At 42.6% G+C, this 16155-nt stretch overlaps 1 protein-coding gene across 3 annotated transcripts in view; it reads left to right on the top strand.

Annotated features, from left to right (window-relative positions):
- The window catches only part of nlgn2a (neuroligin 2a), a 114027-nt gene that overhangs the window by 32902 nt on the left and 64970 nt on the right, over window positions 1–16155 (top strand). For 2 of the 3 annotated variants that reach the window (XM_058069097.1, XM_058069096.1), the window contains one exon: window positions 8474–9184. The exons of the other annotated variant lie outside the window; for it this stretch is intronic. In XM_058069097.1, the coding sequence (XP_057925080.1) occupies window positions 8704–9184 (481 nt within the window). In that variant the 5' untranslated portion in view covers window positions 8474–8703. The remainder of the gene's footprint in view (window positions 1–8473; window positions 9185–16155) is intronic. 3 annotated transcript variants of the gene reach the window in all.

The following is a 16155-nucleotide window of genomic DNA, read 5'->3' as shown; positions in this document are numbered from 1 at the left end:
AATTAATGTATTTGTTATTTTGGTGACATTTTATATTGCGAGATATTTTCACATGTTTTGACACCACTAAGGTCAGCCAATGTAATGCCTCATCAAGCATAGCAAAGCATATGTAAGAAAGCATTATGATGTAAACGGAGGGGGGGGGGGGGCAGCATGTTTGTCAACACATGTTGACAAATTGTATGTGTTGTAATGCCCATAAGCAAGATGGAGAACCAGGTTCCAACGTTTGTATGTGTGTGTGATGCAGGTGCGATGCAGTCACAGTGATTGCAGTCATTCGGCGTGTCAGCCGTCATGTGTCTGCCCAACCATGACGATGGGGAAATAGAAGCGGAAGGAGTGTGTGTGTGTGTGTGTGTGTGTGTGAGGGGGTGCAGGTGGTGCAGGCTGACAGATTAGCGGCGAATGATGAAAGTGCTCACACAAGATTTAAGGCTACACTCCAAGGTGAACTCTTGCAGGACAAAAAAAAAAAAAAAACATGGAGGACTGACAAGGATTCTGAGAGGATGAAACCCAAAGATAGGAATTGTACAAGATGAACAACTCCACCAAAGCACTCTGTGTGCAATTTTCTTGGAGTCATAGCGTCTTAGATGGTGTTTGGAATGTGTTTTTGGTTTGCGTCCACATACTTTCTAGTAAGGGCCAACGCTGCATATGAATAATGTACAGGGGGAGCATCCAGTGTTTGTGGCTTTGGACAGCATTAGTGGATGCTGATGCATTTCAGGGTTATATAACGCATCCACGCTGCGCAGCTTGGCACGAGGTGCTTGTGTCTATTTATGGAAACACTTTGAAGGAAGTGTGACACAGAGACACACACACACACACACACAAAAAAAAAACATCAGCCAGGCTGTGGGGGCGGTGTTGCGATCTGACAAATAGGAGCTGCTTTGTAGTCACGTTTTGTTATTTGTGTACTTTCAGGAGACGTGTCCAAAACTTTGCTAATGTTCCAATTATAGCTGGGTGTTTTGTTTTACCTAAATCAAGAAGAGGATGGGGGGCGGTACGGTGGAGTAGTGGTTGGCGCGCAGACCTCGCAGCTAGGAGACCAGGGTTCAATTCCGCCCTTTGCCATCTCTGTGTGGAGTTTGCATGTTCTCCCCGTGCATGTGTGGGTTTTCTCCGGGTACTCCGGTTTCCTCCCACAGTCCAAAAACACGCTAATTTAATTGGCGATTCCAAATGTGAGTGTGAATGGTTGTTTGTCTTTATGTGCCCTGTGATTGGCTCGTGACCCTCGTGAGGAAAAGCGGTAGAAAATGAATGAATGAATGAAAAAGAAGAGGATGGGTCATTAGAGTAGAGACATTTTAAAGCGCATGCAAAGGTAGATAACGATCTGGATGCTAACACGCTAACCACTCATCATATTCATCATAAATAGTAGAGGTAATTATTGGTTAATAATGCTCACTGATATCAGTATTTATGTATTTAAACAAGAGTTAGTAAACAGCCATGCAGTACACAATAACAAGGTGGGTACAGTATTTACATTACAGCATGGCTCAGGTGGCAGAGTAGTCGTGTCCCGACTGGAAGGTTGCTAGTTTGATTCTGCGTTCTCTCATGATCATGTCGAAGTATCCTCGAGCAATGCTGTGATGCTGTGTCATCAGCAGGTAAATGCTCCAATCTATTTAAGTTTAAGATTAAGATTAAGATTATTTTACTACAACTTAATCAGTTGTTGTTGGTTTTAACACTGCTATTTTCCAAGCCATGATTTGATGCACTGTTTGGGTAAAGTCAATCCAGCTGACCGCAGCATTTGTCATCCTCCTCATCCGATATTGGACATGCATCCCCTCACTCAAACTCACCTCACTTAGTGAACGAATTAGCCGACGCTTGTCACATTCCTCACCCGTTTACTCCTCTGCTCGTTTGTCTCTGCCGTCCTCGGGTCAAACAAGGTGCAGTGTCTTGCAAACGAGATAAAGATGAACTTCAAGTAGCACTGTGTAAATCAGGGGTCTCAAACTCAATTTACCTGGGGGCCACTGGAGCTAGGGTCTGGGCAAGGCTGGGCCGCATCAGGTTCTCCAAAAAAAAACACGCATTTATTAAAAACAGAAAAATATACAAACTTTTTCAGTGCTTTGGTTCCGATTTTGTACAATAAAAGCTCTGATAAAACATTCCACTGTTCTCAAATATCTTACTTTTTATTTTTCTGCACAAAATAAGATGAAAAATAAATAAACAAATCAAGAATAAAGAAAATCAATCAGTAATAAATAAATATAATAATAATAATAAAACGGCAACTAATAAAAACTTAAGAAACCACATATAGTTGGTGGGTAGACAAATTATTTCTTTCAGATTAAAATGAACAAAGCATTATTAGAGCCCTGTAGACATGACAAAACACGACTATAGTCACATTTATACTCTTTTTATTTACAACATATTGCGCAACTGCAGGGTCTTGAGACACATGCTAACTCGCAAGCTAGAGAGCTAGCGACCTAAACAGTAGCCTTCAAGTTATTTCCTTTAAACTTAAATAGCCAAAAACCTACCACTTCCACACGGATAGGGAGGATAACTATTAACAGTTATTTAACCTTTAACATGAACATTAATCAAACATAATAATTTTTTCTGGGTACATGATACCATACAGCATCCATATCAAACTTGCGCGGGCCGCACTAACATTAAATTTTCATATCAAGGCGGGGGCCTCAAAGTAGTGTCCTGCGGGCCACAATTGGCCCGCGGGCCGCGTGTTTGAGACCCCTGGTGTAAATGGAGTGGTGACAATCACTTAAAAAAACATATCATCTTAAGTGACCGTTCTTAACGCTTGTCATGTCTTTTATGTCTTTTTTTAAGTGTCTCATATCACAGCAAGGCAAGTTAGGTTTGATTCAATTGAGTGCAGAATTTCATTAAATTTCAATTTCATTCATTTTGTTAGTTAGTGAGTTAATATCAACATTTCAGCTTCCCTTGAAATTTTGCCATTTTGCTCTTCATTTCCCCATTTTTGCTGTTTGCACATTCAGCAGCCACGCATTAATATCTTAAAATAGGCATTTTTATCATTATAAAGGCAGATTAACATGCTTGCTTGCATCCGAATCCGACTCTTGCTTTCTGACCGCCTTCCTTCCTTTTACATCTCCTCAGTCTTTGCTCACCTTTATTTTTATGCCACTGATGTCACAGGTGGAGTGTGTGTGTGTGTGTGTGTGCTTGTGAGTGTGTGATGATATTCTTTGGACCGTGTGAGTGAGATGATGCTTGGAGCCCACACCACCACCATCACACTCGCACCCCTTCCCTCCGTCCACACTTCCACTCAAATGAAGGAGTCAATTTGTCAGAGACGACAGGGGTGCTAACGAATAGCCATATGCCAGTGTGTGTGTGTGTGTGTGTGTGTGTGTGTATACAGTATATAGTGTACTATGTACAGAATATATATAGCTGTAGTGTGAGGGAGGCGCTATTTTACAGGCATGACACGACGTGTGTGTTTATTCAGCGTGTAGAGGTCGTAAATGTGTTAATTAAGAGCTTGGCTCACTGCTTGTGCATATGCACCATATAGTGTGTGTGTGTGTGTGTGTGTGCGTGTGTATGTGTGTGTGTGTGTGTCTCATCTTCCACTGCCTGTAGAGTGTGACGACCCGTCTATTTGACAGCCGCCCCAGCCGACTGTAGCCATCACCGTGGAAGCCGGGTCAGCTGAGTTAATTGTTCTCAGCGATGGTCCATCTGACACACGTATGCACGCACACACACACACACACACACACACACACACACACACACACTCATTTATCTATTTTTGACCCGCTAAGCACAATTTAACCTTCTAATGGGCGACTCTCGTACACAGGTTCTGCTGGAATGTCATTGAATTTCCTCCTTGTTACCCCCCCCCCCCCCCGCCCCCCCTTCCAGAACCAACACAGCACGTATTGCATTTATGCAAAGTAGTTGGAGAGACAGTGACGAATGTGAGGACGCCGCCCTGCTAATTAAAGTCTGCTCACACGTTCATTATGCCACGCTGCTGCATTTTCGGGCCCTAATTGACAGTGAGGAGACACGTTCAACCTTTGCTCAGCCCAAATTATTTGATTATCATCCAGCTGATGGTGGCACTTCCTGTTGGTTTTTGGTGTTTTATTTTTTCCCAAATTCCGTTTTAATTCAGTTTTTTGTCTTTTTGTCACTGTAGATTGTTTACTTGCGTCAGTGAATAAAACGACTTTCACTGCGACAGTATCCTCAACACTCAACGATGGCATCCGTGCTGGCTAAAGAAGATGTACCTGCAGATTTGATTGTTTTATAAATGTAAGCTGAAAACAAATATGAAATATACACTTTTTTAAACACTTTAATCATAATATAATTGAAATAGTTGCAGCTGCAAATATAGCGCCAACATTTTCCAGCAGGATGATGCTATGACAAAACGTGATGTTGTGTAACTGCACATTTTGCTAGCTTTGACGGATAAATCTAAAAAAATATAAAATCTGCTTCCTATGTAATACTTAATGAGCTAAACTTGTACGTACTTTTTATACCTGACTGCTGTGCCCCGCCCCGCCCCGCTTTTACTCATGTGTATATCAACTGTGTATTAACGAATGAATGTTGTATTTTTAGCGTATCTTTTACTCTGTTTACTTGCTTTTATTCAACTCAATTTTTCTGTAAAGTGTCTTTGAGTATTTTGAAAAGCGCTATACAAATAAATTTTATTATTATTATAGTTAACATTGGATTGGTACACTTTAGTAATTGAAGTGTACTAGTGTGTACGCATGTACACATTAGCAGGATTGTTGCGACAAAACATCCCCGCAGCTAAAAACAGAATACAAACAAGTCTCAAAAACAACCACCAAAAAAAATGAGCTAATTTGGCAAAACAAACGAGCACCCTTGCGACTGTAAAACGCATCATGCGAGTGATATGCAAATGAGGGCTCCCCGTGCCTTTGAGCAAGCTTGCCAGATGTTGGTGAGCTTGGCCTGATGCTTGGTTGCTGCTGCAGAGAAAGAGGAAGGCTGGGATAAACGGCAGGAGACTCAAAATGTTGTGTGATTAACACGGCGGAGTTTGCCAACTGGCTCATTCCACCTGGCGTTGTGGATGGTGCAGTAATTGGAGAGATGAGGCAAAGAGTTCTTTTGGATCAGCGACCCCTAAATAAAATACCTCCTTGGCAAGCAGGCGTGTGCTCTGATTGATTCAATGCGAACATAGCGCCTCATACGCTCGTATGGTATGAAAAAATGATCAGATTAATCACTGTTTACTAATTAATTAATCATGATCAATCACCATTAGGAACTATAACTGAAATATACACAGTATTTTATTACAGGAAGATAACAGCCAGGATAGGACTATAATGTAGCTTCAGAGAGGTGTGGCTTGCTGTGATGCTCACGAGTTAATTATGTTAAATTTTGTCACAGCAGTTAACACATTTAATTTTGACAGCCCTATGAATAATTTACTATAAATTATATTCTTATACTTTCTTTTCTTAGTCTGGCCTCTCTGACTTTATCTCCAAAACCTCTAACATGTAATGTCCCTCTGATGTACTCGTTCCTGATCCTATCCATCCTGGTCACTCCCAATGAGAACCTCAGCATCCTCATTGCTGCTTCCTACAGTTCTGCTTCCTGTCTTTTCCTCAGTCTCTCTTTTGGTATATATATACAGTCACGTTTCTTGTTCATTTTAATGCCTGGTACAACTAAAGGTACAGTTGTTTGGACAACAAAAATAGCCCATAAGAGTACAATTTTTATAATCATCATCATCATCTGTCCAAACAAATGCACCTTTGGTTGTATCAAGCATGCAAGTGAAGAAATAAAATGATGAAACAAGGATGGTCTCATCATTTTTTCTGTATATACGTCTATATAGCCCAAGAACACAATATTCTGAGTGCCTCGAAAAATCAGTCAAAATCATCAAAAATGACCTACACCGAGAGGTAACAAAGCAGGTTTTAAAATGCTTTAAAATTGAGTATTTCTGTAATATATAACATGATCCTGATCCTATCCATCCCGGTCACTCCCAATGAGAACCTCAGCATCCTCATCTCTGCTACCTCCAGTTCTGCTTCCTGTCTTTTCCTCAGCGGCACTGTCTCTAGACCAAACAATATTCCTATACCAATAAAAACTGAGCTGTGGGCGGAAAATGGCCCTCATGCTCCACTTTGGATACCACTGAAGTATGTCAACAACCTACAATTTTGTTGGACCAGCCAGGCATCTTCTGTGGTTGTTGTTTATGAAATATTTTTTTATTTCTTTTTCTACAAATGGTGCACAATCACAGAGGCAGCGGTCAGCTAAATGTCTATATTTCCCACACTGAAGCAAACACCCACTGTTCATGCTTTTGTGGAGCATTGCAGGACAGGCTGTGAAGTGCAGCCGTGTTTGCCAAATGGCACAATCGCCCGCCACACGCCTTTTCAGGGGAGTCTAATCTTGGCTGATTCCACAGCCAACGCTCGGACCTCCTGTCGGCTGGCTTCATCTCTCTTACCATCTTTGCATCATCAATCACTTAAGCTTCCCCGCTGCACGCAAGCTGGATCAATTATGGCCTCCGAATTGAGCCAATGAAATACTCAGATGCACCCGCAAGTTCTTCAGTTTAGCAAGTTTGTGGATGCGTTTTCTTTTTTTATTGTATGTTTTCCAGTAATGCAGTTGAACTCACCGTTACCGACCGCTTTTTTCCTCACGAGGGTCGCGGGGGGGTGCTGGAGCCTATCCCAGCTGTCTTCGGGCAAGAGGCAGGGTACACCCCGGACTGGTGGCCAGCCAATCACAGGGCACATATAGACAAACAACCATTCACACTCACATTCATACCTATGGACAATTTGGAGTCGCCAATTAACCTAGCATGTTTTTGGAATGTGGGAGGAAACCGGAGTACCCGGAGAAAACCCACGCATGCACGGGGAGAACATGCAAACTCCACACAGAGATGGCCGAAGGTGGAATTGAACCCTGGTCTCCTAGCTGTGAGGTCTGCGCGCTAACCACTTGACCGCCGTGCCGCCCCTGCAGTTGAACTATTATTTATTATTTATTTTTATTTTTTTGTCAATGTCTCACCTCTCCACCCTCTTTGTTCCTCATCTCAATCACTTGATTGAGAAAACAAAATCACAAATTCCTTGAAATGACTAAATACTACACTTCAATGTTGAGAATAAATCACTATATTACTGTGATGTCTTCATTCTTTATGCTATGATTTGAAATACATCAGGTGTATTTGCATATCGAATCGTATCTAACCGGTATCGCCGATACCAGTTTTACCCAATGTCAGATTGGAAATGAACGTAAACACACAGAAATGCATGTAACGTCATACTTTTATGCATGCATGACTTCCTGGATGCTTTGCTTTCACATTAACAAGTTGCATCTTTTGTGTCTAATGTGAACAACCACATAAATCGGATTAATAAAAAAATCTGAATTGGCCATCATAGCAGCGTGAATGTAGCTTTAGACTGCACACTTCTCTGTGATGATGATGATGATGGATGAGCATTTTAGGGGACACACATTTAGTCTGAATACACTAACAGAAATAGCCTACAGAATTAGCATCACTGCTTCATTGGCTTCTTTTTTTTTTCCTCTGAATCCTTTCTGACACCAATGAGCCACCATACATGTCTGTGCGTGTCTGTAGGGCTCTAATTACTCGCTGTCTTGCCTCGGGACATTTAACTTTTAAATGCAAAATGCTTTACTGGCAGCGGGAGAAGACAACGGCGATGCAATTATACGCTTAATGACGATTTAAAATCGGACAATTAAAGCCGGGCAATAAAGCAGAAAAAAAAAGAGAGCGTTTGAGTTTTAATGAAACCTCTACATGGGATTGGTTTCCCGTTACGTAACGCTAGCCAACAATGTTATTATGATGACGCCGTAATCTCCCTCCATGCATTTGTGACTGGCTGTGTTACATGAGGATTTGCCCTGTAGATTACATGAATGGTCGGGCGGGCTGCAAGGCGCTCATTCACGTGCACAATTAAGGCTCGTGCACTCCGCACACACTAAGCTTCTTAAAAACATGTTGACCTCTGACCTCACAGTTTGTGCTCTGGCGTGACATCTTTGGTGTTTTACTTTAGGGAGTTGACTGGTACTTTGAAAAGTAGTTCACTGCTTTATGAGCGTCCAAATCTGTGCAGCGGTGCGTAAAAGACGTGCGCGGCAGCAGTAGCGGCACACAGCGGGAGGGTTCCCCCTTGGTCACATGACCAACTGTCAGTGGCAGGGTTTATTTGCAGCTCACGCTTGGTAATCACAATGAATATGTTTGCACGGAGGCTAAATGTACCGCGCACTTCATTTGCACACTTGATCAAACCCTTCGTTAAACTGAAATTCCGACTGTGTGCAGGTGCTAACGCTGATGATGTCACCGGGACAGCGCAGGATACAAGAGGATGGACCGTAGCAGGACCATCGCTGGGGAAGCAACCGAGAAAGCCTCGCCTCCGCACTGACCTGGTCCACCTTCTCCTCATCCATGTGCACCCTCCACATGACCTTGGCCAGAGAAGCTCCTTTTGTATTTTTGATAAAGGCCGCTTGTCGCTTCAATCAAATTTTGGACACCGCTGCCTTTTGATGATGACATCATCAGCAGCCATGTTTTTATTTCTATTCGCGAGTAAAGAAAAGAGAAGAAGATCCCTCATGGCCGACTGGTGCTTGATGGGCCTCGCCCTCCTCTTGAACCTGGCCTTCAGTCAAAAAGCCGACCCCTCCAAGCACCCTGTCGTCACCACCAACTACGGTAAGCTCAGAGGAATCAAGAAGGACCTCAACAATGAGATTCTGGGCCCAGTGGAGCAATACCTTGGCGTCCCCTATGCCACCGCCCCCATCGGCGACCGCCGCTTTCAGCCTCCCGAAGCCCCGGGCTCGTGGCAGGAGATCCGCAACGCTACCCAGTTCGCCCCCGTGTGCCCACAGAACGTGCACGGCGTGCTGCCGGAGATCATGCTGCCCGTGTGGTTCACAGACAACCTGGACGTAGCGGCCGGCTACATCCAGAACCAGAGTGAGGACTGCCTGTATCTCAACGTCTACGTGCCCACCGAGGATGGTGAGTGCAGGCTGGGTGGGAGGTGCTCTGGTTAAAAAGGGGGGGCTGACCGTGCTAAGCCCCGTCTCTTTCAGTCAAACCAATCACGCTGCAAGTCACCATCCATTCATATGCATGCAAATTAGGTCCTAGCTGTGATTGGCCGGTTGCTCTTAAAGGGACGGGGCTTAGCAAATTGTCTGGTGTCTTTTTTTTAAATTCCTCACTTTCTTATAAAGTTCTGCAAGTATTCCATAATTGCTTCTTGCAGGAGAGGCTGTGGAAAAAATATAGAGTCATATCTCCTCAATAATTCATAGCCCCCTTAGAGTCTTAATTCTTCTTTTGACCAAAGCCTTTTGGACAATTCTGTGCTTCCCACTTTTGGGAACACTTTATGGAAGGTTTTTTTTTTCTGTTCCACTGCAGTGCATGCATGCTTGGGTGAGTTTGGTGTGGAAGAACCCATCATTGGTTTATGCTTTGGGACAATCTAAAAATGCACAATTTTCCACAAGACGACTTCAATCATTCACATTCCAGAGACATGATCCATGTTGTCTGTGATCCTCCCTTTCTTGTGATGTTTCCTTTTCCGATTCAGACCTGCAGCTTCTCACACACTTGCACCACTTTTTGTCGTTGTTTCGTCTTTCTTTCTTTCTTTCTTTCTTAGCTTTTCACAGCTTAACACCCCCTTCTCTCCTTCCTCTTTGCACACCTCATCATTGCTTCTGAGATGCTCAGCCACAAATAGGACTTCCAATGTATATGTGTGTATGTGTGTGAGATAATGCACCAGTTGATAAGAAGAGAGGAGGGGAGGGAGTGGGTGAAGTGTGACTTTTTTTTTATACCGGAGTCCATTTGTTTGCTTTACTTTTTTAGCAGATAAACTGGTCTCGCTTGTGGCTTTTTACTTGCATTTTTAACAGTTTCATAATATTACATATTAGTCAAAATATGTATTATAATTTTTTTTTAACATTTTTATGATTATGATGGGGCTGTACGGTGGACGAGTGGTTAGACAGCTGGGACAGCTGGGATAGACTCCAGCACCCCCTTTGACCCTGGTGAGGATAAGTGGTAGAAAATGAATGAATGAATACCATCATAATCATTCATTCATTCATTCATTGAATGAATGAATGAATGAATGATTATGATGAATGAATGATGAATGAATGAATGAATGAATGAATGAATGAATGATTATGATGGTATTCATTCATTCATCATAATCATTCATTCATTCATTCATTGATTATGATGGTATTCATTCATTCATTTTCTACCGCTTATCCTCATGAGGGTCAAGGAGGTTGCTGGAGCCTATCCCAGCTGTCTTTGGGCGAGAGGCGGGGTACACCCTGGACTGGTGGCCAGCCAATCACAGGGCACATATAGACAAACAACCATTCACACTCACATTCATACCTATGGACAATTTGGAGTCGCCAATTAACCTAGCATGTTTTTGGAATGTGGGAGGAAACCGGAGTACCCGGAAAAAACCCACGCATGCACGGGAAGAACATGCAAACTCCACACAGAGATGGCCGAGGGTGAGATTGAACTCGGGTCTCGTAGCTGTGAGGTCTGCGCGCTAACCACTCGACTACCGTGCCGCCCTGATTATGATGATATTGTTGGTTATTCAAAACCTCTATTGTCCGTTTTTGGAGGAACAAAGTCAGGCATTAGAACCCAGGAGATCCTATTAGGCTCTCATGAAGGCTGTTACTGCTCTCAGAACATAGTGGGAGGGGCTCAGACAACACCCCCCACCCCCACGTACCCCTGAAGATGATGTCTCATAAATCATAGTGAGTGGTTTTCATCTGGCTCCTGCAGAGTCACGCCGGATCGATGGACGAGTGGAAGGGAGGTGTAGGCGTAGGGGGCGCTAAGGGAAGTGGGGGCCGGGGGGGGGGGGGGGGGGGGGGGGGGTTCGTTCCCAGGCAGCCTCCAGCATGCACACAAACTGCATGCTTCACTCAGCACTCAGCATCAATTAGCGTGCGGGACTTGGACCGCATTTCAGACTGCTGGGAAGTCAAGAAAAGTATGGCTGATGTCGACAATAAAGTAATATTTACTTCACGTGTGTTAACATATTTGGACATATGTACATTTTACCCAATTACTTCAGGCAACTAAAGCAAGGATGCTAGTACAAAAAGAGACAGCAGACTGGGGTTTAACCCTCCTAAGTGCTTACAAAGCGCCAATTAAGCCACCCGGGTTCTACTTAATTAATTTTGACCGAGGAGAGTTTAGGCCAGCTCTGCCAGGCGGATCCTCCAGGATGTGAACTTCTCACATCAGCAGCCTTGTTAGCGCCGTGCTTCCAACGCACGTGCACGCTCGTGATCGTCCACCCCTGGCGCCATCTATCTCCATGATGCATTAATCGCCATCTCGCATCATCTTGCAATATTTCAATTTCCTTTAAAGATTAATCAGGAGCGGCTCGATGCTAACGCGGTAAAGCAGGCCGGCCGATAGCCGCGCCGTTGCTGCTGCTGCTGCTGAGGCGTTGGCACCAAGATGTTTCAAGAAATGAAAGAGAGAAAAAACAAATAGATGAATAACGGAAGGAGAACAACAGAGGTGTCAGCCCGCTGCAATAAAAATGTGATGTATAACTGCTGATGCTTTAAAAAATCCTTTATTGTTGTGCTCATCTCTTCTCCTCCTGCCAGCCGTGCTCACTTCACTATAAAAGGAAAAAAAGAATGCACAAAAAGCATAAATAGATCAGCATCAATACAGTCAAACTTTGGTTATTGAACTCCCCAGTTTCACATGAAAATGTTATTTTGATTATCATACATATTGTGTGTAACAAACGTTATTCAGAATGTGTGCTCTCAACTCCTACTTGGAAGTCATTGTCCTCCAACTCTGTCGCCCTTTTATGATGTCATCACCGTTTGTCTGTAGTTCTTTGCTAACTAACACAGTTACACTCTAACTGGCTGCCTTTTGTTTAGATTACGTCTTCCGTTGAACCGACAATGGAGCCAAACAAAGTTGCAAATGCCAGTATAGAAATAAAAAAGGGGAGAAATATTATTGAATTCAATAAATTACCATAATAACCATAATTGTCCGATGTTGAAATGTTTTGTGTTAACATTGTTGGGTGTACGGGACAGATTAATTGGACTTCATTGGACTAAATACTGGTACCGATAATTATCAGCCTGATATCAGTATAAATAAGCAATGATATCAGTATTGGATTTTTCTCAATTATGGAAACCAATATTTAAAAATGCTGTTATACAACACGTGTGTTCATTCCTTCACAGGAGATGTGCTGTGTTGCAGATATCGGTATCAGTATCGGCTGATATCGGTATCGGAAATTGAGACAATATCGGACAATATCGGCATATTGGTTTTCTGGAAGACTGCCAATATCAGACATCCATGCTTACATTGCTTCCGATTTTTACGATTCAGTTTTCGATGGACTTTTTGGAACCGATTAATAACAAAAAAAATGAGGTACCACAGTATATAGAGATAGTACATGTCCAATAACAAAGTTCATTCATTCATTCATTCATTTTCCCAGCTGTCTTGGGGCGAGAGGCGGGGTGCCAATCACAGGGCACATATAGACAAACAACCATTCACACTCACATTCATACCTATGGACAATTTGGAGTCACCAATTAACCTAGCATGTTTTTGGAATGTGGGAGGAAAAACCGGAGTACCCGGAGAAAACCCACACATGCACGGGGAAAACATGCAAACTCCACACAGACATGGTCGAGGGTGGAATTGAACCCTGGTCTCCTAGCTGTGAGGTCTGCGCGTGAACCACTCGCCCACCGTGCCGCCTCCATAATAACAAAGTTGTTCTATTTTATTTATTTAATGCATTAATCTATGCCTGTTTTTGTCTCATTAGTGTAGATTATTGGCTCTTTTTGGACAAAATCCTACTAAATCCTTGTGAGAACAAGCTCATTTAATTTCCTCCTTTTTTTTTCATGCCACCACGAAATGTTAAAGTGTCTCCGAGCGATGACAGTTATTAGCCTGAGCTCCCTCACATTTAGTCATTTTCAGTTGCAGCGTGTTGAAGAATAAAAGGTTTAGCAATATATTAATAGGATGGAGCTTCTAATGTGATAAGAAGCAGAAATGCTATATTTGGTGATGATGGCGTGGCTTTGATACCAGGAATGGAAGCTTGGAGCGTAGACAAATGGACAGATGTATGTAAAGATTCTTTTCAGTGTCCAGTATGAGGCAGAATGTGAGAACTTTAAAATCGCTGACTGCTGTGCTGGCGTAGCTTGTGGACATTGAAGTTTATTAGAAATGTGCCCTGAAAGCACCTCGGAGAGGTGTGTGGAAGTGTGTGTGTGTTTTTTTTTTTTTTCAGCCAAATCAAGAAGCGAATGAATAGTTTTGCCGCAAGACAGTTTGATTAATTGAGGAAATAAATCCACAAACTGTCCTCGGTACCTCGTTATAGTGAGAGCTCCATTTAGTTGTGTCAATCCTTCTCATCTCCTGTCAATCTTCCTGCGTTATGTCAGACGTGACTTCCTAATCCCTCCTCACCTCATCTGTTACACCTTCTTGAAGATACAAGACAATCAAGCCTAGAGAGAGAATTATTACATTTACTATAATCACGGATCCTGCCTCCCTACAGATCTGACAAAGAGCGGACCTTGATACAAAGCAGAGTGGGGGTTTGTTTACAAAGCAGACAAGCGAGTTTTCTATGACAAACCTGTGCAGGAAAGTGTTTTTGAACGCCGCATTCTGGGTTGAGCTGCACAGTGACCGAGTGGTTAGTGCACGGGCCTCAGAGGTAGGGGACCCGAGTTCAATTCCACCCTCGGCCATTTCTGTGTGGAGTTTGCATGTTCTCCCCGTGCATGTTTGGGTTTTCTCCGGTTTCCTCCCGATAGGCATGTTACCTTAATCGGTGACTCTAAATTGTCCATAGGTATGAATGTGAGTGTGAATGGTTGTTTGTCTATATGTGCCCTGTGATTGGCTGGCCACCAGTCCAGGGTGTACCCCGCCTCTCCCCTGAAGACAGCTGGGATAGGCCCCAGCACTCCTGCAACCCTTGTGAGTATGGCCCACCACATCCGGCCCACCAAGTGTTTGAATACGGCCCGCCCAATCTTTCCAAAGTATTTCATTTAAACTCAACATACAACCTGGCATCATGGCCTGAGCCAACCTTTTGATGGTTGTATCAATTTCGTTTTTTGACATGGTCTGTTGTTTACAAAGTGCTCCTGAAAAAAGGGACACAAGCACATAATAATAATAATTATTATTATTAGATTATTAGATTATTATAATTATTATTAGAACTATTATGATTATTATAATTATTATATTAATGCTAATTATTATATTAATTATGTATAATATTATTGTTATATTTGCATATTTTACATAATAATAATATAATAATTATTATTTTAATTTTATTGTAATTATTATAATATTTTATTATTTTAAAAATATTTAAATATAAATATAAAATAATAAATAATAATAGCAGATTGCATGACAATTTTACAGATACAATAATACCAGGTGGACTGTTATGTGTTGTCATCAATGCGGCCCGCGAGTCAAAAAGTTTGCCCACCCCTGGTATAAGTGGTAGAAAATGAATGAATGAATGAACATTGTGGGTTTATTATTCAGTAAAAAAAACTGTAAAACTCCATTCAGTTGTGAGTTGCATATACATGTGTATTATGCACATCGGACACTTTTGGCATGCAGTAAAGCGAAACAGCTGCCAGATGTTTCAGGTACTCCTGAAAAAAGGAACAAAACAGCAGATTATCTGACACTTTTACAGCTAAAATAAAACAATGAATTATTAGTGAGTTATTAGTTAGAATTATTGGTGGTAAATAGCATATGGGGTAGTATGTACTGTACTTGTGTACTTTGTGTACTGGTGTGGTTCTTCCATGCCAGACTAATCCTAGCATGGACATTGATTTGTGCACTCAGGTAATAATAATCATAAAGTTATATTTATCCATATTGACATTTCCAGCCATAACTGCCATGTGGCCCTCAATGAAAACCATTTTGACACCCCTGCACTAAACTTTTCTTTCAATTAAAAAGCATACAATAGAATTATCCAACTTGTCACAATGAAATGAAGATGCAGAGTTGTTGCCCCGGTAACCATTCACTACCGCATCCTGGTGTGAGGCCGCAAGCGTCTGAATAAAAGAATTAGCGATGGCTGGCTTCCAGCTATTTATAGCCCGGAAGCCAAACAAAGTGGCGATGGGGGCGGGTGGAGGTCGTCGGAAAGTGTTTTCCCTCGGGTTGGCTTTTGTATTGCACGTCACATGATGCCTATAATCTCTCTGTGCGCCGCATCCTCGCCGTCATCTCCGTCATGGCCGCCGTTTTCATCTCCTCTTCCTCCTCCCGAAAATTCTCATCCGCCTTCCAACGCGCTGGAGATGAGCAATGGAGACAGTAATAGGACTCAGCCTGCTCATTTAAATGATCCATTCAGGCTCCAGCGAAGTGAATTGACTTTTCAACGCCGCTTAAATAGTCGCACAATCTGCGATGGCGTCTGATTTAAGTGCGAAGAGAAGGAAGTACATCTGATTGTGTTCTATTAAAGATCACAGAGCGTACTCCGTTTATCCTCATGATTGAATGTGTGCACACAGACCTGCTTGCAGTGACGGCGTGTATGTGCATTCCCAGTGATGATAATGCTGCGTTTGACTGACAGGCTTATGTCCGTTGTTTATTGTTATAGTTTGCAGCAATGTCAACTGTCAAGTCAGCATTATTTGACTTGCGAAGGCAGAACACATCACATTAAACGAGTGCGGGTGGATGCGTCCTGTCGTGTCGCGTCATGCTTGACCTGCCAAATCAGCGGTTTTCAAGTCAGCACGATCGGCCATCTTGTTGTCGATTGTTGTATTATTGATGCGGCG

Source organism: Doryrhamphus excisus, chromosome 3, assembly GCF_030265055.1.
Source record: "Doryrhamphus excisus isolate RoL2022-K1 chromosome 3, RoL_Dexc_1.0, whole genome shotgun sequence".
Lineage (NCBI taxonomy): Eukaryota > Metazoa > Chordata > Actinopteri > Syngnathiformes > Syngnathidae > Doryrhamphus > Doryrhamphus excisus.
Note: the sequence above shows the minus strand (reverse complement) of the source record. Positions and strands in the feature narration are given on the sequence as shown.